Source organism: Eubalaena glacialis, chromosome 2 (assembly GCF_028564815.1).
Source record: "Eubalaena glacialis isolate mEubGla1 chromosome 2, mEubGla1.1.hap2.+ XY, whole genome shotgun sequence".
NCBI classification, from domain to species: Eukaryota; Metazoa; Chordata; class Mammalia; order Artiodactyla; family Balaenidae; genus Eubalaena; species Eubalaena glacialis.
In genome coordinates, this window is record NC_083717.1 from 106,398,632 (window position 1) to 106,423,211 (window position 24,580).

Consider the following 24,580-nt stretch of genomic DNA (forward strand, 5'->3'; position numbering starts at 1 on the left):
GTGATCAAACAGACTATGCTTACGCCAAAGGATATGAAGGCTCCCAAGACAGTGCCTGAGATGGTGGCAAACCCTCCAGTCATCACTGCATGGACTTCTGAAAGCGTCATGTCTGCAAGGTATGGACGGATGAGCAGAGGTGCCTCTGTCTATAAAAAAGGAGAAGAGAGTCAGATTCAAGAAGGTGCAGCTCCCCATCCCAGAGTGCCCGCCCCAGCTCCGGGCACACATCCCTCCAGTGTGGGTGCTCTTCCAAAACTAAGCTCTGCTCTTAGGCTCTCCCAGTGTCTGGCTCACCCACTCTGGCACCTAATCATATCCTGGCTAGCACTCTTCTCATGTGTTTTCATATCAGTTTGTCTCATCTATTTAAAATTTAGACTGCTATAGAAGACAAACGGTATATTTCTTTTGTATGTTCTCAATGTCTAAAACTATATACTTGGGAATTCCCTGGTGGTACAGTGGTTGGGACTCCACGCTTTCACTGCCAAGGTCCGGGATTCGATCCTTGGTTGGGGAACTAGGATCCCACAAGCCACGTGGCATGGCCCAAACAAACAAACAAAAACTATATACTTAGTGAATGACTTTAGTATAGTGTACTTACTGAGTACATATTAATTGCTTAAAAGGTACTCATTAAATGAATTGCAAATAGATGACTGAAGCCCAATGTTGATGAAAGAATCAAAAGAAATAATGTTTGTGAAAATGGTATGAAATTATGAAGACCCAATTATGTAAAATATATCTAGCATTGGGGCTTCCCTGGTGGCGCAGTGGTTGAGAATCTGCCTGCCAATGCAGGGGACACGGGTTCGAGCCCTGGTCTGGGAAGATCCCACATGCCACGGAGCAACTACGCCCGTGAGCCACAACTACTGAGCCTGCTCATCTGGAGCCTGTGCTCCGCAACAGGAGAGGCCGCGATAGTGAGAGGCCCGCGCACCGCGATGAAGAGTGGCTCCCACTTGCCACAATTAGAGAAAGCCCTCGCGCAGAAACGAAGACCCAACACAGCCAAAAATTAATTAATTAATTAATTAATTTAAAAAATATATATCTTGCATTGACCTAAGAAATACTTATTATTTAATGAGTGACAACTATGTGCCTAGTGCTATATGATATGCTAGGGACATTCCTATGAATAAGGCAAAGTTCCTACTCTTAGGACTTTATAGTCTAGCAGAGGAAACTAAGCTGATTATGGAGAAGTTCAGTAAAATGCATCATGCTATGGTAGAAGTGTACAGAAGTATTCTGAGAACACTTCAAATACCATTAATCAGCCTAGGGCCTTAGGAGAGAAAGACCTCAATACTAATTCCTTGTCAGTTTGACAAGCCATTGTCCCTAACATTGAGTTGATCAGTCAGTAGCATATATTGAACACCTACTCCATACAGACAAATGTATCAAACAAGTATTATGGGGACAAGCTTTGGTGTTAGCCCTGAGCAAGGCAAGCTATTGTCTCCTTAGAGACCCTGGAAAACAAAGGTCACAGGAAGAAACCAGAATATGGAGGAAACATCTTTCATAGCCCCTGAAGGGGGATGACTTGGACCAGGCCATTTCCCTAAATTCCTGTGTAAGAAGTTGGATCTGTGGTTAAGTATGTCCCCATTACATACACCCAAATAAGTATTATTAGGTATGAAAAGTGAAAGCAATGAGCTGAGTTCCAAGTTTTCTTTCATCAGAGTGACTGGCTGCCCATACAGTCTTCATCTATTTGACTTTTCAAAAGGAAAGCATACATTTCTCAAACTGTTTTCTGCCATACTCTCTGTTCCCCAGAGAAAAGATCAGAAGGTCTCAGGGTGCTTACCATACCCACAAAGATGTTTCCTGCCACAGCCAGGGTCTCTGTGGCAGTGGTGCCCATGGTGATTTGCAAAAACCAGGCAATCTAAAGGGATACAAAGATCCAAACCATTAACATTAGCAGAAATCTTGGGGTGTATCCATCAAAACCCCTCCTCCATTATGTTGGTAAGGAAACTAAGGCCTAGAGAAGAAGAGGGACAAGGCCGAGACCACAAACCAAGTTACAAACAGAGCCTGGACCAGAACTCAGGACTCTTGGCTTCCAGAAAAAGTAGATTAAAACTCAGTATGAAATGGCAGTTCAGCCCATTTTTTCTCCCTGCTCTGCCCCTCAGCCTGCCTAGGGCCTGGTCCTGACCATCTGATATCAGGCACACTTGAAAGAGTTTGCTTTTCACATTGGTTCTAATGCTCTAGATCTGACATATGATCATTTTTTCCCAAAGTAAGTGCCATCTTCATGCCTCTTGATAGATCACAAAACAAAGGCCCACCTCCTGACCGTGCAGGAGAATGACTCACCTTCTGAACTACCCACTGCACAAAGCCCAGGTAGTAAAGAATGGACATCACACATCCAAAGAAAAGGATGATCGGTAAGGCCTATAATGAGAATGATGGGGCAACCAGTGAGATACTACACTGAATGTGCAACTGTGTGCCATAAGAAGACAGTGTTTCAGGTCTCTAAGTTAAGTTCTTAGCATCCCAAGCACAGCTGATACAGAATAGATACTCTGGATATTTAAACACAAGCTAGTCTAGGAGTAAATTTTAAATGTATTGCAAAGCTATTATTTGCAATAATAGAGCCTTCTTCTCCCACCCCTATTTCATTCCAATTTCAGTATGACAATGCTCAAAGGGCAAGAGATTAATGCTGCTTCCTATATGGATAAGATCAAATCCTCTTCTTAGGGTCAAATTGGTATACAGACTGGCTGATCTCTTGGACTCACATCTTCATCATCTCGCTTTATCCCCCTCACCCTCACTGCCACTGACGCTCATTCTTGCTCATGAAACATATGACCTGAAAAGCGAAGATATCCTTGACCAGCATATCCCCAAAAACAAAACTGGAGCCAGCCACAGTATAGTTGAGGAAAATCTGAAAGAAAAAAAAGAGAGACAGAACAAGAGTGAAGCCAGAAAGGACACAGGGAAGATAGGATCAGCCTCATGTATGATGAGGACCTACTGCTGCTACTGAGGTTGGCCTCCCTTTGACAGCATGGGAAGCAGCCTAAGTCACTATGAGCTACTCACTGAATGACAGAGGACTCAGCAGTTCCGTTCTCTTTATTTGTATGCTTAGTTGTACCCCAGTATACTCTCTTCTTTCCCACCAGATCACCCACCACCATCACTAACAAGACACAGCCTGATCTCCTAATGCTTTCCCCCAGTCTCCTTTCTCTAGGGTTCTAAAAGAGCAGAGCTCTCATATTCAATTTCTCATACCTGAATCTGGTTTCCCAGCCATTGAAATGCATTAAATCCAGGATCAGTTCTGATGACCAAGATCCCAAAGACAAACTGAAGACCTAGGCCCCAAAGCACTGCCCTCCAGGACACCTGGGACCAATAAGAACGTTATTCTAATGTGAGCTCTAAACCCAACTTGTTCATTACCTGGCTGGGGTTTTAAACATGGGTACGTGTACTCTGGAACCAACCTAGCATGTTAACAGTAAATCTGGGGTAAGATGGAACAGGGAGCAGGGGGAAATAGGGCAGCAGTATATAAAGAGCCACATATGTCTATGTGGTTTTCAAAACTATGTCTACAGGTTAGACCTCACACACAGACACATGCACACATACATATAAAAGCATCATAAACGAATACATTAATATTACTATGTACAATGCAAGCTGATTCTCTATTGTATTCTATTTTCTTTCTTTCCTTCTTTATTTTTTGTTTTGCTTGTTTTTTCTTTAACACGGGCCTGGATCCACAAAATCGATATCAAGGCTCACTAATGGGTCACAACCTACAGTTTGAAAATAAATGGTCTAGGGCCTGTGAGAACTTTAAACTTCACTTAGGAGCAAAATTGTCAAAGGGGCAAATTCCAGAGATTGTTAAGAACTTAGTTCTATGCCTTTGTAATCAATACTTGGCTCATGCACTTTGTAATTAGTAACACATGGTCCTTGGCTAGGTATTACTATGCCCACCCTGCAATACCCAAAACTCACTGCACTGTGGTGTTTGGAGCAGGCAAAGAGGATGAGGGTGAACATGCAGATTCCTGCGAAGGAGATCAGCTGCTCTGGCCTTTGGGCTGTGTCTAGAACCAGCCACAGGATAAGGCCAACCAAGAAGACTCCCGCGAACACACTGGAGAGGGAATTTCAAGACCATGTCATCAAATCAGTGGGTGAATAAGAAATCATTAACTTTACCTCTAAAAAATAGAAATTCACCACAAGGATAAATGAAACAACTCAATAGATTAGACACAGAGACATATCTTTAGAATCATTCATCTGGTGGTTTCCCAGTTACCACCTCTTCCCTCCCCTCAACTCTTTTACTCACAGAATGAAGCTGAAAGAGTCCAATCTGAGGACATAAATCTCATGACCTCCTTTTCTTCAAGTTATCATACCAGTAAGATGTGATATAAAGACTTATTCTTTAAGAATGTTCTAATGCATAACCAAAATATTTTTAAAAGAAGGAGGAAAAGTCCTCCCATGGAACTCCACCCAATTTCCAACCACTCCAAGGGCAAGAGTAAAGGCTAAGCCACAAATCAACTACTTAGTGCCCTGTGGCCCCTTGATGTACCAAACATGCTTGATCAATACATAAACTAGTCTCCTCATGTCTGAGTGTTGGAGTCATTTCAGTTCAAGGGAGAAGAATTAGAAGGTGAATCACATATGAAAAGAAAAGAAAACAAAAATAGCACATTGTCCGTTGAGATGCCGTAGGAACAACGATGACGACGACAGAAGGGATCACAGGTCAGGGTTGAATTTTGGAGCTGTTCTCACTGTGAACTCAAAGTGAATTATATCTGGCTTCCATGGATAACTAATAAGAACGTGCTGTATAAAAAATTTAAAAATAAAATTAAAAAAATAAAGTAACATAAAAAATAAATAAATAAATAAATAAATCTGGCTTCCAGAATCCATCCTGTTAATGAAGAAAGTCCTTTCGCTCTATCTCTCCAGTGTCAAATAAATCAATGATCCAAAACTTAGGCTGTAGTCTGGTGTGTTTCTCCAAATGATTGCTGTTGCAAACATCCTGAACAGCTATTATCCATGCATCCATTGGACAAAAGGCATAAAAGTGGAACATATAGAGAGTCTGCAAGTTATCCTCTCACCCCAGGCGTGTGATCAAAGGACACGTGCATGCCACAGTTAGTTAGATGAGGTGCGGCTGCTGTAGCATCCAGCTCAGTATACACTGAACAGTTAGTTTGCTCCTTAAACTCTAGGGAATTATAAGACACCAGTGGGTGCAGCAAGTCTGGAGGACTAGAGGGAAAAAAAGCACAAAAAGTATCCGGGAACTAAGGGAGAAACACATGACCACCAAATCAATTTGATAGTTTAATGCTGCTATAAGCCTCTTTGCCTTGATTTCTTCATTGAAGAGGAGTATGGTTTTTCTCATTTCTGATACCAGCCCTGACAATAAACAGACTGAAACTCTTCTCTGAAATGAAACCCCTCCGGCCCCCTAGCAATATTGAGACATGAGGCTATAAGAAACTGGACTAAGTTCAGTGCTCAGAGGCCCATTGCTATTTGCTCGCTGAGCCTTGGTTTTTTTTGTGTTTTTTTTTTAACATCTTTATTGGAGTATAATTGCTTTACAATGGTGTGTTAGTTTCTGCTTTATAACAAAGTGAATCAGTTATACATATACATATATCCCCATATCTCTTCCCTCTTGCATCTCCCTCCCTCCCACCCTCCCTATCCCACCCCTCTAGGTGGTCACAAAGCACCGAGCTGATCTCCCTGTGTTATTCAGCGGCTTCCCACTAGCTATCTATTTTACATTTGGTAGTGTATATATGTCCATGCCACTCTCTCACTTTGTCCCAGCTTACTCTTCCCCCTCCCCGTGTCCTCAAGTCCATTCTCTAGTAGGTCTGCGTCTTTATTCCCGTCTTGCCCCTAGGTTCTTCATGACCATTATTATTTTTTTTTTTTTTTTAGATTCCAGCTCTATTTACAATAGCCAGGACATGGAAGCAACCTAAGTGTCCATCAACAGATGAATGGATAAAGAAGATGTGGCACATATATACAATGGAATATTACTCAGCCATAAAAAGAAACGAAATTGAGTTATTTGTAGTGAGGTGGATGGACCTAGAGTCTGTCATACAGAGTGAAGTAAGTCAGAAAGAGAAAAACAAATACCGTATGAGCCTTGGTTTTGTAAAGTATAGGGGAGGGTCTGAGAGACAGCTCAGGAACCGTCAAAGGAGGAAAAGGGTAATGGGCTGGGGTTTAAGACAAGTTGTGGGATGAGGGATATTGAGATTCTTATCTTACCGCTTCATCCAAAGCTTCAGGCAGGAGTTTTCAAGGGGCTTCAGACATCTCGTTAATTTTTCACCAAAGAACCTTTTCAGAAAGCGGTGAACCAGGACTAAAAGCACCAAACAGGTGAGGACGAACAAGGCCAGTGCCCTATGGAAATTCAAGATGCAAGCTGCCAGGAAGTAGGCAGCATAAGCTAAAAAGAGAAAGTACAGAGTAAGGATCAGCAAGGCAGAGCCCCCTAGGACCAAATGAAGATTTAGTCATGAATGTCTGGGACTTAAGGCAGGTAAAACCCTCCAGCGACCTTACCACCCAGCCCTGTCAGACTGAGCTGCAATTCTCAAGGGCGGGATAGATGGCTAACTGTTTTCTTGGGGGATCCCAAGGAGGAAACAACTTAGTTTGAATGTTGCATATTTTCACTTGTCCCTGATAAAATCTCATTCCCTTCTATTTTATCTGATATTCTCTTTCTATCCCTGGAAGTGGATTTGATCAGCACCCACCTTTATACTCTTAAAAAGTCATCTTTTCTCAAAACTTTACAACCCCAGTCATTTTAACCTTTCCTCTTCAGCAGAGCCATGGAAGCAAGGCTACTACTAGGAGGTACAGCCATATGGTTCTCATTCCATGGCGCCTTGACTCACCCCAAAATATAATTTGTGTTCTCACTACCCCAGCTGCCTCTAATATTCACATCAAAGTCCCATACGTCACTGACGGTATATTTTAAATAAAGGTTTGCTATCTATTTTTTTTTTTTTTTTTTGGTCATGCCCCGCGGCTTGCAGGATCTTAGTTCCCCAATCAGGGATCGAACCCAGGCCCCAACATTGAAAGCACTGAGTCCTAACCACTGGACCGCCAGGGAATTCCCAAGAGGTTTGCTATCTTTTAAAAATATTTTATATCATTGATCTCACCAGTAAACCAGCAAATAAGTAACATACTATAGGCTTCTTTCACAGACTTCAAGAACCATGCCCCTCATCTAATCAAGATACTAAAAAAGAGACAAGCCCAGATTCTCTGACATATTTAAGTCTATCAAATAGTACATTTTGAAAAATAGCTTATTCTCAGAAGTGCAACTTACTTACTTATTCCTAGAAGTGAAACTCTATAAATTACAGCTCACCTACAAGTAATTAAGATCTATACATCACATAGCCCTTTAGATCAACTTGTGAATAAAGTTGCTTTCCATCTAGTAATAGCCTTGACACAAGGTCACATTTCTAAAACGACTGTGTCTCTCACTTCCGTGGATCCTCAATACCTTACCCAAACACAAGAGGCTCAGCAGGATCTTCTTGAACAAGCCAGCATGTGTCTTACAGAAACTTCTTGCCCTGGTGAAAGGCTGTAGGTTCCTCCTGATGAGAATCCAAAAGTTAAGATCCAAAAATTATTCCATCCCATTTATATCAATTCCCAGAACTTAGATTGCCTGGCCTGAGGAAGAGTTTTCTCTTAATGAAATTCATCCTGGGGAAGTTAGGTAGTGTTCTAGCGATGCCAAAAAGGCCAGGTCAACCTTGTCAATGGGCAGCAGGTCAGAACACTCCTACCCAGCCTGGACTAGCAATATCGTCAGTAATTTCCTACCACAGAAGGGAACACTGGTCACATCAGGGAGAGACTACCGGGACCTACTCCTTCCTGTTCCCTAGGGACGAGGGATTGCTCAGCTCCCAGATGCAGAAAAGGGCCTATTCTTCTGAGAGAAAATAAAAATCACATAAACCCATAACCCTGAACAGTCAATCAGATATGCATTGACAGACTGGATGGAAAACACTACCACCCTCAAGAATCCCTGGGTGAGAGGGCCTGAGAGAAGGTACCCAGCAAGCAGAACTTTTCAAGTTTAATTTATCAAACATTTCTATAGTGCTTTCTATAGTGCTGAACTCTTTCTAAGAAGTTTAAAAGTACTAACTCATTGACTACTAATAAGAACTCTTGAGGTGGCTACTATTATCATTCCCATTTTACAGATGTGGAAACTGGAAAACAGAGAAGTACCTTTCCCAAGGTCATGGAAGTTGTAAGGAGCATAGACAGAATGTAAACTCAGGCAGTCTGGCTTCAGAATCTGAGCTCTTAACCATCTTCCTTTGCTGCATCTTACCTAGGCCCCAGGCTCACCTGTCTCTGCCACTTTTAAATGTCCTCAGCACACTGAAGTCATATGAACAAAAAGCTCTAATTTCCAAACTCTTAGAAGCTCCAAAGAAGAGGAGCCCAGCAAGTAGGTCCCAGTTGGCCATGATGCTGAGGCAGGACAGCTTAGCCAGGGCTGGGACCAAGCACTAGCTCCAAATGCCCTGGGGACTTAGCTCACAGATTTCCATGGCTCTTTCTCCATTGCTACCTCTCCCATCTAACACACTCCCTCTTCTTTATACAAAGCCTTCCTTTTCACTCCTCTCTCCTTCTCCTTATTTCTTCTTTCTTCAGGGAGTCCAACCCTGTGTTAGTTGAGTAGAGTGTGTATTATCAGATATAGGTGATCCGAGAAAGGAGAAAACATTCTTTATCACCACCTGACTTATCAATTCAAGAGGACACTTTAGGATCTCAAGAACTCTGCTACCTTTCCATGCTTAATAGAGAAAGTAGTGAGTAAAAAGCATTGCTTAGAGGTGTCAGTGTACCTGAAGGATGTCAATATCTTTTGAATATCATTTGCAAAGTATATCAAGGAACTAATGTAATTTCAATCCTAGACTTCCCATGTGTGCCAGATATCTTTGGTTTGCTCCTCCAGATCCACTCTCCATCTTACTCTGTGCCCTGGGATTCTAACCCATGTGGACTGCATCAGTGGGATTACATAACCCTCTGGATTATCTAGTTGGGTTCTACCAAGAGGACCCAAAAGGAGATCAGAGTGTATGAAAAGACTGAGGCCAGCATATTGAAGTCTTCTTTATCTGACTCTCCTTCTGGGTTCTCTTATATCTTGTCCCTTGCCTAGGAATAGTAACTGTTCATTGCTTCTAGCCTCAGGTTCTTGCACTATTGTTTCTTGTGATTCCACTACATCTTGCACACATCCCTGTAATGGTCTCTCTGTAAATAAACCTCCTCTGTAAATAAACCCTTCTCTAATTATCCTAACTTAAGTATTCCATCTGTTCCTGTTAGGACCCAAACTGATCTATTAGGTGAAGCTGATTTAAAATCATACCTAATCAAATGCCAGTTCAGCAAAGCCATTGCAAAATTAGAGGGGACACTCACTAGTCCAGGATAAATATAAACCACATACCTAGAAAAGATTTCTGCCATTACCTCATGACCACATTCAACCATTCCCTGGGAACTAAAGATCAGTGGGTACTATCAGAAGTCAGTGAAGAACACTCATTTCTGCAAAACCCATGAACAACCTGATCCTAGCATATCAATTTACAACTGGACCTCTGCTTTAAAAAATTAAAATTAAAAAAAAAATCATACAGGACATTCCAAGGAAACGAGAATATATGTTCTCAGACCCTTTTAAACCAACTGAGAAGCAGTGCATAGAGGTATGTGCACAGGTGTTCATGGTCCTGACATCCTGCCTGGCCTAGGATCTTGCTAATACAACCAAGCTCTTTACATAATGGTTCAGTTTGAGAGTTAGTAACTATGTTATACTCAGAAGCTGAATTGACAAAAAAAAAATCTGTCTGGTAGATGGTGACACTTGATACCTTGTCCATAACTTGCTGTGATGTCTGTACCCACTCATAAATTCTCCAGGTATGTGTGTGGAAGGCTTTCCAGATATGGACTAATAGTAACGCTCTCACTTACAGGCTTACTGCCTGCAGCCTCAAGTGACAGCATGCAAAAGAGTAGGGTAAGGATGATAGGTTGCGCTAGCTGAACATAGCATTAGTGGTCACTATAGGTCAGGCCTAGCAGCAAGGGTGTTCGTGCATTTTCTCAGTGACCCTTTCCACAAGTTGTGGAAACTCCCCCAACTAAGGGAGACAAAGCTATGGAAATTCCCAGGGTCTGGGGTACTATCTTTTAGCAGTTAGAATGGAAGGCGTAGATAGCTTTCAAAAAATCCATCTCCTGTGACTGTTGACAGTGGGGTCCTGGGTGAATCCTTGCTGGCCCTGGCTTGAAGTAAGAACTAGAAGAAAGAAAATGAGTCAACCCAGTACCAAATGACGGTCTGAGTAAAGGGCAAGGGTCTCCAGGTAGAAGTGACCAGAATCTTTTCAAGGTGTCCAAAGTTTTCATTTGATGATAGCATAAGAAGAACTGGTCAGTGGGTACTGTACTGGGTACCACTTTGCCAGATTCAAAGGTGTGTATAAAACTGGTTTAAAACTGGATGGGCAAGGGTTGCTGGATAGTGTTGTAGAGGAGCTCAAGAACAGTTACAAAAAGTGTCCAAGGGAGAATGGTGATTGAGAAGCAAAAAGCTTATTAATAAACCAAAGTGGAATGCCAAAAAGGAGTTGGAAAACCAGGGAAGGCAAGAGAAAAGTCTATCAGATGGAGGCCAGCAAAGCTACATTGGAGTCAGAGGCTCTGTGCACCGGGGGATGACCAGTTCTGAGAACCATCAGCCCAGGTAGAGTGAGAAGGGAACCTAAACCAGAACACAGCCGGGTGCTTAACTGCTGAGTTGTGATGGATGTGTTGCCTTGGAAAAGAACCCCCTCTCCACACAGGACCCAAATCTCTGCTTGATGTGCAATAAAAAGTCAGATCTTCTTCACACTAAAAGTAGAGATTCAAAGATCCACAAAAACAAGAGGGACCTAGTTAGTGGGTTTTCCAACTGGCCCTTCTACCCAGCCTCAACTTCTTCCTTCCAGAACTCTTATTCCTCCAGGTTAGAGGTAGCGGGTATTCTGAAAAACAGTAGAGTCTCCCCAGGTAAGGCTCTCTCTCATTAGGGAGAGTCATGACTCTTTCCCCAATGGCCTTTGCAGGCCAGCCCTTTAGTTCCATTTTTAGCAAAACTTTCTCTAGTTTCTAGTATATGATTAATGCTCATCATGTAGTTCCTATGCTGATACAATTTGTCCCTATTTACATCTTCTTTTAACGATTTCAATAGGAATTTGAGGACAAAGGAGCTCTGGCTCATTTAGCTGTTGAATTCAGGCTGAGGCCCTAAAGAGAAAAAAAAACAAAAACAAAAACTGGAGGGGTTGGGGGGAGGAGTTCCCAGCAAGGATGGGCTGCCTAAAGTTCTTCACTCAAGACGTGCATTGACATGCAACTTAGTCCAGCCCAAGATGCCCTTCCAGACCTCTCTCCCAGTAACTTGTGCAGTTCACACCCACCCACCTATCTTGCCATCCCCATCCGTCCCTGCCAGGCTTACCATCATCCTCCCAGGAAGTTAGAACAGTTGCTCTGATAGGGCAGCCAGAAGAAACAAAAGACTTAGTAGGAGCAGTTGGAGAGCTAGGAGGAAAAGTGAAAAAGAGAAATGATCTTTAAGAAGGAGAGGGCTTCCCTGGTGGCGCAGTGGTTAAGAATCCGCCTGCCAATGCAGGGAACACGGGTTCGACCCCTGGTCCGGGAAGATCCCACATGCCGCGGAGCAACTAAGCCCATGTGCCACAACTACTGAAGCCCGTGTGCCTAGATCCCACGCTCCGCAGCAAGAGAAGCCACCACAATGAGAAGCCCGCGCACCGCAACGAAGAGTAGCCCCCGCTCGCCATAACTAGAGAAAGCCTGTGGGCAGCAACAAAGACCCAATGTAGCCAAAAATAAATAAATTTTAAAAAATAATAATAATAATTTTTTTAAAAAAAGGAGGAGAGGTCAACAACATTCAGTGATGTGTAAGATCAGGTAGCGTAGCAGATGAGAAGATGGCCGTGAACAGGTGACTGGTTCTGTTTGAAAGAGCCATTTACAGGAGAGTGACTGGATGAAAATGGAATTGCAGGGGACTGAGTGAGTGTGAGTATATATGGACCACTTTTTCAAAAAATTGCCTCTAAAGGAAAGAAAAACCAGATACTATTTAGTAAGTACTTTTTACCAGGTACCGCAAGACCTCATCAATCATCCTCCCCTAAAACCACAAGGTTAATATTATATTCACAGGCAAGGAAAGTAAGCCTGCTGGCAAAGTTAGGATTTAAACCCCAGATCTTTCCATTCCTCCATGTGGCTTCTAATTAGACATGAAAGACTGGAATTCCAGAGGGAACATTCCAGAATTCCAAAGTTATAATTGCAAAGAGAGTAGAGGAGAAGGAGCAGGTAACCGTGCCTGTGAATGTCAAAGAAGCTTTCACAAAGAAGAGGACAGATGAACTGATCCTAAAGGTAAAGGGGAAGGCGATTGCCAAGGGGATGTGTTTCAGGGAGTTAGAAGAGAGGGCTGGGCTACCTCTAGAGGAGGAAAAGCATATTTGAGTGAGCCAAGCATTTTGAAAGAACAGTATGATTTACTGTCGCTGAGAAGCAGGGAGCATGTGGATGGATGGTGGGAAGAAAGCATGCAAAGAAGACAGAAGCCAGGTCATCTAGACTATATATCATGCTTAGGAATTTCAGTTTTATCTTGTAGAAAGCAGAGACCCATTGAAGAATTTAAGCAAGGTAATAACATAAGTATATATGTATTTTTTAGAAAGATCATTCTGGAGGAGGGTGGTGAGGGATGGGCTAGGGGCGAGTATGGAAGTAACTGAAGGTGCAGGGGAGGACTGATAGGAGGTGAATGGCATAGGTGTTTGTTTGTTTGTTTTTTAATTTTCAATTTAATCACAGTATGACACTAATTCCTTAATATCAGTTATCTAGTCAGAGTTCAGATTTCCCTGATTTTCTCGTAAGTGTTCTTTGTTAGTTTTGTTCTTACAGTTTGGGTTTTGAATCTGGATCTTTTTAAGGTCCATATGTTGCAGTTGGACGAAGCTTCTTTCAAGTGTCTTTCCATCTGAATGTCCTGCCATCTTTTATTTGTTGAGGAAAGTAGGTTGTTTGTTCTGTAGGTTTCCCCCAGGCTGCATTTTGATGATTGCATCCTTGTGGTACAATTGAACCTGTTACTCCTTCCCCCTGTATTTCCTATAAATTATAGGTAGAGTTAGAGACCTGATCAGATTCCATTTTCGGGGGGGGAGGCAGGTGTACAGGACTGTGTCAGAGACGTTGCGTGCTTTTATCAGGAGGCACAGGCTGTCTCTATTTTTGAGATGTTAGCATTGACGACTGTTGCCAGGATCTCTTAATTCATTAGGAAATTCATGTTTTTATTATAAACATTTTATTCAGAATTATATGAACCTTGCTGAATTTTCCTCAAGAAATTGTTTTCCAGAATGATCTCCATTAGGCCACTTTAATTCATTAATCAGTTTTTCATTAAGGCATTGAATTATTTTAAATTATTTTCCATTTCCACTTTAGAAGATTTAAAAAATCTCTTCTTTTAAAACTTTGTAACAAAGGCATAGGTGTTTGAGAAAGAGGATCAACATCAAGGGGAGGGAAACTGGGATGACAAATGAGGTTCCTTCCGTGAGTGACTCAGTCAGGGTGATAACATGAACCAAAATAGAAAAGACAGGAGGAGGAACAGACCTGAGGAGGAAATGTGAGTTTATGTATCTTTGTGTGCCTAGAGCCCAGCCTGACTAGGGCCTGATTGAGTAGAAAAGTATCAAACCTATGCTGACAGAAATTTGGTTTTAATGTTTAATTTGAAGTGTATATGTCACACCTAGATGAAGGTGTTTGGTAAGTGGTTAGATATATAGGTCAGAAGCTTAGAACAAAGATTCAGGCTTCAGATGTGGCTTTAGGAATCAAGACATTAAGTGTAGGAGTGAGAAGAGAAGACAAATGACAGGCTCTGGAAAACAACAGACAAGAAAGAACATCCAGAGAGGTAGAAGAATGAGGAGGGGATAGTGCCATTAAAATCAATAAGTGAGTTTCCAGAAAGAAAGGGTCAGAAGGGTCATGCTGCAGATGCCCAGTGAAAGTGTGTGTACATTGGACTTGGTAAGTACGTTTTCATTGCTCACTTGAGTAAAAGATTTTCAGCAGAGCAGTGATGGTGAAAACTAGATTGTCCTGGGCTGAAAATTGAATAGGGAGGTGAGAAAAATGCAAATAGCAAGGAAATCCCGCGTTTCCAAAAACTTGGCCATGAAGGAAAAAGATATCACAAGTTTGAGATAAGGTTGATTTTTGAGGAAAGAAACTTGAGTATATTTACATATTGAGGGAAGGAATAATTGAAGAGGTAGGGGAAAGAGGCCCTGTTGAAGGGGATGGAGAAGGGTGGCATTAAGAAGATGGATAAAGAGGTTGGCTTCAAACTCAGGGAGAGTAGGCCTTCTGATAAGGAGGGGAAAAGATAAGGATTCATGCAGGTGCAGGTATATTTAAGTTGGAACATATGGGAAGATAACTTAATGTTTAAACAAAAATAATAATATTGTAGTATGAGGTTTATAACATATGTGAAAGTAAAATGTATAAACATAAACAAGAGTAATATAAAGGCTGGAAGAGGACATACAGAAGTATACTATTTTAAGGTTCTTATACTATATGCCAAGTATACTATTATAAGTTTCTTATAATATATGCCAAGGGGTATAATATCACTTGAAGGTAGACTTGATAAGTTGAAAATATACACTACGGGGGACTTGCCTGGTGCTCCAGTGGTTAAGACTCCATGGTTCCACTGCAGGGGGCACCAGTTCCATCCCTGGTGAGGGAACTAAGATCCCACATGCCACATAGGAAAGAAAGAAAGAAGGAAGGAAGGAAGGAAAGAGAGAGAGAGAAAGAAAGAAAGAAAATATATACTACAAACTCTAAACCAACCGCTAATATAGCAAAACAAAGAGTTATACCTAATAAGCCAATAAAGGAGGTAAAATGGAATCATTTAAAAATATTCAGGGAGTTCCCTGGTGGTCCAGTGGTTAGGACTCCATGCTTTTACTGCCAAGGGCCCGGGTTCAATTCCTGGTTGGGGAACTGAGATCCTGCAAGCTGTGCAGCACAGCCAAAAAAAATTTTTTTTCAATTAATCTGAAAGAAGGCATAAAAAGAGGAAAGGGTATTAAAGAGGAAAGGTATTTAAAAAAAAAAAAGAACAATGGAAGACATCTGTGTTTATGGATCAGAAAAATTAATATTGTTAAAATGTCCATACAACCCAAAGCCATCTATAGATTCAATACAATCCCCATCAAAACTCCAATGGCATTCTTCACAGAAATAGAAAAAACAATCCAAACATTTGTATGGAACCACAAAAGACCTCAAATAGCTGAAGCAATCCTGAAGAAAAAGAACAAATCCAGAGGTATCAAATGTCCTGATTTCAAACTATACTACAAAGCTATAGTAATAAAAACAGTATGGTGCAGGCATAAAAAGACACATAGACCAATGGAATAGAATAGACAGCCCAGACTTAAAGTCCCACATATACAGTCAGGTAATATTTGACAAGGGAGCCAAGAACACCCAATGGGGAAAAGATAGTCTCTTTAAACAAATGGTGTTGGGAAAACTGGATAAACCCATAAAGAACAATGAAACTGGACCCCTATTTTATACCAATCACAAAAATTAACTCAAAATGAATCAAAAACTTAAACATAAGACCTGATACCATAAAACTCCTAGAAGAAAACACAGGGAGGAAGCTCCTTGACATTGGTCTTGGCAATACTCTTATGGATAGGAAACTGAAAGCAGAAACAACAAAAGCAAAAGTCAACAAGTGGGACTATATCAAACCTAAAAGCGGGACTTCCCTGGTGGCTCAGTGGTTAAGAATCCGCCTGCCAATGCAGGGGACATGGGTTCCAGCCCTGGTCTGGGAAGATCCCACATGCCGCAGAGCAACTAAGCCCGTGCGCCACAACTACTGAGCCTGAGCTCTAGAGCCCGCGAGCCACAACTACTGAGCCCATGTGCCACAACTACTGAAGCCCGTGCACCTAGAGCCTGTGCTCCGCAACAAGAGAAGCCACTGCAGTGAGAAGCCCGCGTACCGCAATGAAGAGTAGCCCCCGCTCACCACAACTAGAGGAAGCCCGCGCGCAGCAACAAAGACACAATGCAGCCAAAAATAAAATAATTAATTAATTAATTAATTAATTAATTATTAAAAAACACAAAAGCTTCTGTACAACAAAAGAAACAATTAATGAAATAAAAGGCAACCTATGTAATGGGAGAAAATTTTTGCAAACCATATACTGGATAAGGGGTTAATATCCAAAATATATAAAGAACTCATACAACTTAATAACAACAATGACAACAAAAGATACAATTTAAAAATGGACAGAGGAACTGAAAAGACATTTTTCCCAAAGAAGATATCCAAAAGGCCAATGAGTACATGAAAAGATGCTCAACATCACTAATCATTAGGGAAATAAAAACCAAAACCACAATGAGATATCACCTCACACCTGTTTGAATGGCTATCATCAAGAGACAAGAGATAACAAGTGTTGGCCAGGATGTGGAGAAAAGGAAACACTTATACACTGTTGGTGGGAATATAAATTGGTTCAACCACTATAGAAAACAATATGGTGTTTCCTCAAAAAATTAAAAATAGATCTACCATATGACCCAGCATTTCCAATTCTGGTATATGCCCAAAGGAAAAGAAAACAGGGTATCAAAGAGATATATGCACTCTCATGTTTACTGCAACATTATTCACAATAGCCAAGATATGGAAACAATCTAAGTGCCCATCAATGGATGAATATATAAAGAAGATGTGGTATATATATATGCAATGGAATATTATTCAGCCATGAGAAAAAAGGACATCGTGCTATTTTTGACAACATGGATGGACCTTGAGAATATCATGCTAAATGAGGTAAGTCAGAGAAAGAAAGACAAGTACTGTATGATCTCACTTATATGTGGAATCTATAAAAAAGCCAAACTCAGGAATTCCCTGGTGGTCCAGTGGTTAGGATTTGGCACTTTCACTGCCAGGGCTCTGGTTCAATCCCTGGCTGGGGAACTAAGATCCTGCAAACCTTGTGGCATGGCCAAAAATATAATAATAATAAAATAAATTAAAAATAAAAAAGCCAAACATTAAAAAAACAGAAAGTAAATGGTTGTTACCAAGGAATGGGGTGGTGAGGGGATAGGACAGATGGTGTTAAGGGTACAAACTTTCAACAAGTAGTAAATAAGCCCTAGAGAACTGATACACAGTATAGTGAATATAGATAACAGTATTGTATTATAATCATCAAACTTGCTAAGAGGCTAGAACTTGAGTCCAACTACTAAAAAGAAATGATCATTATGTAACATGATAAAGGTGCTAGCTATTGCTATAGTGGCAATCATATTACAAATATAAGTATATCAAATTAACATGTTGTACACCTTATCTTTGCAGAATGTTATATGTCAAACATATTTCAACTTTAAAAATTACATTTAGTTGCAATCCAGAGATGAGAGGAAGGATCTGGGTAAACAGCTGAGCTAAATTCTCATTGATTGTGAATTGGGCCTTTACTTTTTATTTTGTCTAGTTTTGTTTTGTGGAGCCAAGAGTGACAAATGAAATTATAAATGCTTCCCAAATCCTAAATTTTATCATTAAGAAAACTTTCAGAAAATCAGTGGCATGGGGTGACTTTAATTGATGAGAGGAATGTAATATTGCGTAACTAGTGAAAAGACAATCTATTCTTAATGGATGACTGGGAAAGTTAACAGTGGAAGAAATAAATTTGATATGTTGAGAAAAGAAAAGAGCAGTGGAGCCAAATAAAAACAAATAAATAGCTGGGACGTCCCTGGCAGTCCAGTGGTTAAGACTCCATGCTTCCACTGCAGGGGGCGTGGGTTCGATCCCTGGTCAGGGAACTAAGATCTACATGCCACATGGTGCAGCAAAACAAAACGAAACAAAAACATACACACACACACACACACACACACACACACACACACACAAATAGATAGCAAGATGGTAGATTTAAATCTTTAAATGTAAATGGCCTAAAAACGCCAATTAAAAAGCAGAGACTGGAAGGTTAGCTTTAAAAAGCAAGAGGGAGACTGCTCTTTTTCTGAGAGAATGGAAAAAAAAAAGAGAACAAAGACAAAGAAAATTATAAGTGATGAATGGGGGTCTTAGTAACAAAAATACTTAGTCTTCTTAGAAAGGAATGATATTGGATTATATACAGTGGAGAATGTATAGCTATTATATAGCAGTGGAGATGGGGATGGGTAAGAAAAAATGGGGTTGAGAATTTGTAAAGAATAGAAGTTTTAAAACAACTACTAAAGGTAAATAAGCAGGTGAGTCCACATGTAACAAAGTGAAGTGCCAAACCACTGAAGACGGCTCAGGCAGTCCAGTTTGGCACCAAAGTTCCACTTAATTGTTTTAAGTTGTGATGACTTTACTGGGCTCCACATGAAGACTAGGCCTGTCTGAACATAATTTATAGCTGAAATTCAACAAGATTTAAAGCAATATTAATTTGGTACATGATCATTATCCTTTTTTTCCTGGTAATTGGCTTGAATGAAAAAACCATTCACGTAAAAGAAAATTTTAATGATCCAACTCTTCATTTCTGGAATCAAGAACCAGAAGAGCTAGTATTTAGAAGACAAGCTAGGAAAAAGTACATGACTCTTTTCCTCTAGGGCAGAAGAGCCCTTCTCAGGTCTACTGGCCCTTCCGTCAGCCAGACCTAAACTTAGGACAGGATGCTTCCCTGCTAAGCCAGCCCCAGGACCCTAGCATCACTGTGGGGGTGGTGGTGGGGGCATAAGGGCATATGGCTGAGGGTCTGTGGGACTGAGGGGAAGAGGGATGCTCTTATGAAGCCTAGTTTCCTTTGCTTTCAGCAGGTATACCTTCTATTTTACAGAAATTCAGTCTCTCTCGCCCTAGATCCTTTAGCACATCTCTGATCCAATAGCTTCTGAGCCTCCTTTCTAAAATCTTAGGGAAAACTGGCCTTCCCGCTTACCAAAGCAAATCCTCCAACTCTTGATCTCAATTCCACCTCCTTGCAACTCCTAAGGGCTTATCTGACAATTATTTATCTCACTATCTCCATCCTCTTCTACTGTCCATTCCTTTTCTTTCTTTGACTCTCCTGGCTCCTTCTTTCAGCCATCAGATGTGCTCAAGTTCACTAGTTCTTTAAAACAAACACCCCTCACCATCACCATACATTTTTGAATTCTAACAACAACAGAAAGAACCCTCTTTAAAATGTTTATGTTTTGCTAAATTGCTTTATAGAAATGGCTAAATTCAGAAAGAGTAATGAAAAGAAAGAGAAGCTAAAATAGTTTGCACTGAAGAATCAGATTAAGGATATCCTGAGGAACCAAGAACAGAAGAAAGGATAAAGACAGGGGTATGAGTATATGTGTCCTGAGAATGGCTGGCCTTAATCAGTCATCAAATCTTGTCAATTCTACTTCAAAAGTGTATCTATTGAACTCTGAATATTTTTGAATTTTTGAGTATATACTATGGGTAAAGCACTGTACCAGGTGCTATAGGAGATAAAAGGATGAAATAGACATGGATCCTGCCCTCAATGTATTTACAGTCCAGTTTAGGGGATGCAATATACATATAAATCTGTAACACAGTGTCAAAACTTTTAAGTGTTATTAGAGAAGATCAAATAGAAATGTTATGGGAGTTTTGAGGAAGAAGGGGCCTCTTTGGACTGCGGCCAGTGAGGTTGAGGAGGAGGAAGACCGTTTGTGATAATATCATGGACATGATTGCTCTTGAGTTGGGCCTTAAAAGATATGTTGTATCTGGGCAGAAAGATGTAAAATGAAAAGATATTTCACTCAGAGGGAATGATGGAAAACATGACACAGAGGCAGGAAATGAAAGGTTATATTTAAGGAACAATTGAGGGTTAATTCTAATGCATAGAGGAGCATTAGAAAGGGAATTGTAAGAGTTAATTTTGGAAAGTCAAGTTAGGTACAAACCATGGTTGGAGAGCAGGAGGAGTGGGGAAGACTTGAATGCCAACCAGTGGGGAATGATAGAGGTTTTTGAACAAGGCAGTTCAGAGTCATGCTTTAGGCAGTTCTGGTAGAATCTATATAAGATAGGTGTGTAGCAAGTGGGAAGGACTGGAAACAAGAATCTGTATGGGTGCTATTTGAATAGTTCAGCATAAACGAAATGAGTTTCAAAATCCAGATTCTACTATAGGTGGTAAAAGAAGGAAAGCAAACCACACACAGAAATACAGAAAGTAAACTAAATGGGGAAAATGTATAGCTTTACTAGGATTCAAAGAAATGCAAGTTATAACTTTAAAGCATGATTTAACATCTATGTAACAAATTTTTCATCTGAGAAAGCATAAAGTTGATGAGATTTGAGGGAACTGGACACAATTATACATCAGAGCAGTTTAAGATACCAACAGCAACCTGACAAAATGTAGGAAGGTCCACAGACTTCCCTAGTGGTCCAGTGGTTAAGACTCCACCCTTCCACTACAGGGGACACGGGTTCCATCCCTGGTTGGGGAACTAAGATCCCTCATGCTGTGCAATGCAGCCAGAAAAAAATAAAATAGAATAAGAATTCAAGCCCAACATTGTAAATCAACTACACTTCAATTTTTTAAAATGAAATTTAAAAAAAATTTAAGCCCAGTATTAGAAGAGTCAAGAGCTGATCAACAGCTTCATGGAACCCACTCCCTAACTTGGGTGGGGCACTTTAAGGTAGATCTATACTCTGTCTTTTCTATGCCCAGCACAGTCACTGGGCTAAATATAAACCAATTATCAAACAATCTTCTAAAGGCTCCACAGAAGTTAGGTTTAAGTTTAATAGAGAAAGACACAGCCCTGTGTTTAAATAGGCTTTAATCTATAGGTAGCCTGACCACTGTCTCAACAACCACCAGGCACACTAGGACACGTCACTGGAAGCTGAGCCACAGCATGGCAGGTGCAAAGCAGGAGGCCCTGACGCTACTGGAAGAGGCAGAGGCTGACTAATATGCCATAACTATGACACCAAGCTTCTGGTTTATAACAAGACAGGTCATAAATCTCAGGACAACTCCTAATTATTTTGCTACACTTTACTGTTACCTAAGCTCTTAAGGGTCTCTCTTCTGTGTGTATGGTGGAAATCTTATGTAATGATGTGCCATTGCCCATCTCTTCCCAATTCCTCATTCAATGACATCCCATTGGTAGCTTGAAATAAGCCATGTTGAGAGTATTTATACTACAGGCAAATGCTACAAATCAAAGGTTGATTTATTATTTTGTCTAGATCAAGAAGCGGCAAACTATGGTCTGTGGGCCAGTCCATCCTTGTTTTTATAAATAAAGTTTTAAGAACACAGCCATGCCCATTTGTTTAGTATCATCTGTGGCTGCTTTCCCACTAAAATGGTACAGTTGAGTAGCTGTGGCAGAGACCCTATGGCCTGAAAAGCCTAAAATATTTACTATCAGGCCCTTTACAGAAAAAGTTTGCCAACCCAGGGTCTTACTCACTAAGGCGAGCAAAAATATGAACCAATATTCATGGCAAAACTACTCTTGGAGAACCAATTCTTAAACATTTACCAGCACATCACTGGGTAGAGTTCATATATAGACCTAAGCAGTCTGATTCTAGAATTCACATTAACCACTATATTGCTAAACAAAGTATGAAATATTATGTAAGCATGAAAAATTTATAGAAAGCTTACTGTCAGTTCATAGAAATGTGATGTATAAAATAAGTGGAAAAACAAAAATACAAAGTAGTAATGTCCACATTGATATATATCAATTTGTATATAGACGTGAAATTCTGGAGAAGAAAATAGAATTTAAAAAGTTAAGCTTGTTTTCTCTATGAAGTCACTTAGTTAATTCCTAAAAATAAAGAGAAGAAAACACATATCCAGGACTACCCTGGTGGCGCAGTGGTTAAGAATCCGCCTACCCATGCAGGGGACACGGGTTCGAGCCCTGGTCCGGGAAGATCCCTCATGCCGCGGAGCAACTAAGCCCGTGTGCCACAACTACTGAAGCCTACATGCCTCAACTACTGAGGCCCACGCACCTAGAGCCCATGCTCCGCAACAAGAGAAGCCACCACAATGAGAAGCCTGCGCACCACGACAAAGAGTAGTGCCCACTCGCTACAACTAGAGAAAGCCCATGTGCAGCAATGAAGACACCACACAGCCAAAAAAGAAAAAAAGAAAAAAAAAACACATATCCATATACCCATATATTCCCTTTAGAAACTATCCAATATCCTCTTCTAAGCTTCTCAACGTATGACTTCTGCACTTTTTTATAAATACCCAGACTCTTTTCCACGCCGTGGAACACGGCTTCCATCTGACCTATTTTACCCCAACAACTTCTATAGACATTACTTCTGCGACTATGACCATGACCAAATTCAGAGATTTTTCTCCTTCCTTGTCTCCTGATACACAGAACATTGTGGATTGATTGTATCTTCATTCTTGACACTTTCTTCTCTTTTGACTTTCAAGACTGTACTTTTTACCTTTCTCTATTATCTCTTTTGGTGGGTCCTTCTCCATCTTTTTAAATTTCTGATTTCTCTTTCTCCTCATCCCCAAATCTGAGTATTCCAAAAGAGCTATTTAAAAAAAATTATATGAGTAAGTTAATCTCTAAGCCTCAATTTTCTAATTGAAAAAGGTGACTAAAATTAGTACCCACCTGTTGGCATGAAAATTAAATGAATTAATTTCATAAAGCATTCTGCACAATAGTAAGTACTCAATAAATGTTGTTGTTATTCTCATTTTTGTTCTTTTGTTGCTGGTCCAACCAACACTGATATCGCTGAACTCATTACTTATGGCACAGATTTATGTAACAATTAATTACATAAAAATGTACATGTGCACTTGGTAACAGCAGGTGGCTGTGAGTCTTATTTCGACAACAAGATCATAAGCTCCTGAGAAGAGGGCAAGTTTGACCTCTTCTGAGTCCACCAACCATACTAGCCAACCCTAGGCCTTAACTGAATCAATGCCAGAACACCTGTACCTCTGTTGAGTGGGAGGTTCCAATCCATCCCCAAGGCTGTGTCCTTGCTCTTCAGTCTTCCTGGTTCCCTCAGGATTTATTCCTTCTTCCTGTAAGCACAGGTAGAGTTGAGGTCAGTCATAAGGCCCTGCCAGGGGTGATAGGGATTGCGAGCAACCAAAGACCCTACATGAGGCCATGCATCAGCCCACAGAGATGTGCAGAAACTAAACTGGTGAGTTACCGTGAGCTCCAGCCCTGGGTTCCCTATGCCAGTCTCCACTGTGGACAGAGCAATGCCCTCTCTCCCATTTGTTTTCTCCATCTCCTGTTCTCCTGAAAAACAAATTCAGAGCCAAGGCTGAAAGATTAGTTGTTCTATAATATGGGGCCGGATAGAACTTTTAGGGCCAGTTACCCACAGGAAAACAAAACTAAAAATATTTAGAGATTTAGTTGATTTGTTTAAGAACTGAGAATTGAGAAAATTGGAAACATAATTCTAAAATAATAAACAATGAAATACAGACTTCTACTTCCTATTGTGAATAGCAAAGGAAGGAGAAATGAGATAGGAAAAGAGAAATGAAGGGCAAGGGAACTGAAATGAATCAGTGGCTCATCCAGGGCTCCAGGACCTGGACTAAAAAGGACCCTCTTCAGTCCCCTTAAGGAACGGTTAGAGGGCAACTACTCCTGTTAGCCTCTAGGTGGCCCCACTGAGCTGTGCTGAGTAAGAAGAAAACAAGAAGGCAGAGGGCTGGGAAGACCACAGCCCCCAACCTATTACTGAGAAACCAAGATTAACAGACTTTCCAGTTCCTGACTATAATGTAGCATGAGAATTGTTTTTGGAACATCTAAGAGAGTACCTCATGAGATAAATAAAAGAAACCTACACGTAGAATAATCAGTATGAATGTTCATTATCCCCAGTAAAGAAAGTTTTAAAACAAAATGAGAGAATAAAGAAACAAACACTTGAGCCTCACTATAAGCAACCTTAATAGATAAACATTCAAAGTTATAATATAGGTTCAGCTGAGATTTTTTTTACTTTGTAGAAATTTTCCTTCAATTTTATGGAATTGTTTTTGTTCTTGTTTTTGTTTTTTACTGTGATCTCTTCAACCATTTAAATATTTTATTATACATA

General features: G+C 40.6%; 1 protein-coding gene across 5 annotated transcripts in view; it reads right to left on the bottom strand.

Annotated features, from left to right (window-relative positions):
* Positions 1-24,580, bottom strand: part of SLC28A2 (solute carrier family 28 member 2) — an 85,882-nt gene that overhangs the window by 18,217 nt on the left and 43,085 nt on the right. For all 5 annotated transcript variants that reach the window (XM_061182183.1, XM_061182184.1, XM_061182182.1 and 2 more), the window contains 10 exons: positions 23,669-23,760; positions 23,446-23,534; positions 7,654-7,745; positions 6,376-6,559; positions 4,045-4,186; positions 3,301-3,414; positions 2,870-2,947; positions 2,359-2,439; positions 1,838-1,918; positions 24-149 (listed from right to left, as the gene is read on the bottom strand). In XM_061182183.1, the coding sequence (XP_061038166.1) occupies positions 24-149; positions 1,838-1,918; positions 2,359-2,439; positions 2,870-2,947; positions 3,301-3,414; positions 4,045-4,186; positions 6,376-6,559; positions 7,654-7,745; positions 23,446-23,534; positions 23,669-23,760 (1,079 nt within the window). The remainder of the gene's footprint in view (positions 1-23; positions 150-1,837; positions 1,919-2,358; positions 2,440-2,869; positions 2,948-3,300; positions 3,415-4,044; positions 4,187-6,375; positions 6,560-7,653; positions 7,746-23,445; positions 23,535-23,668; positions 23,761-24,580) is intronic.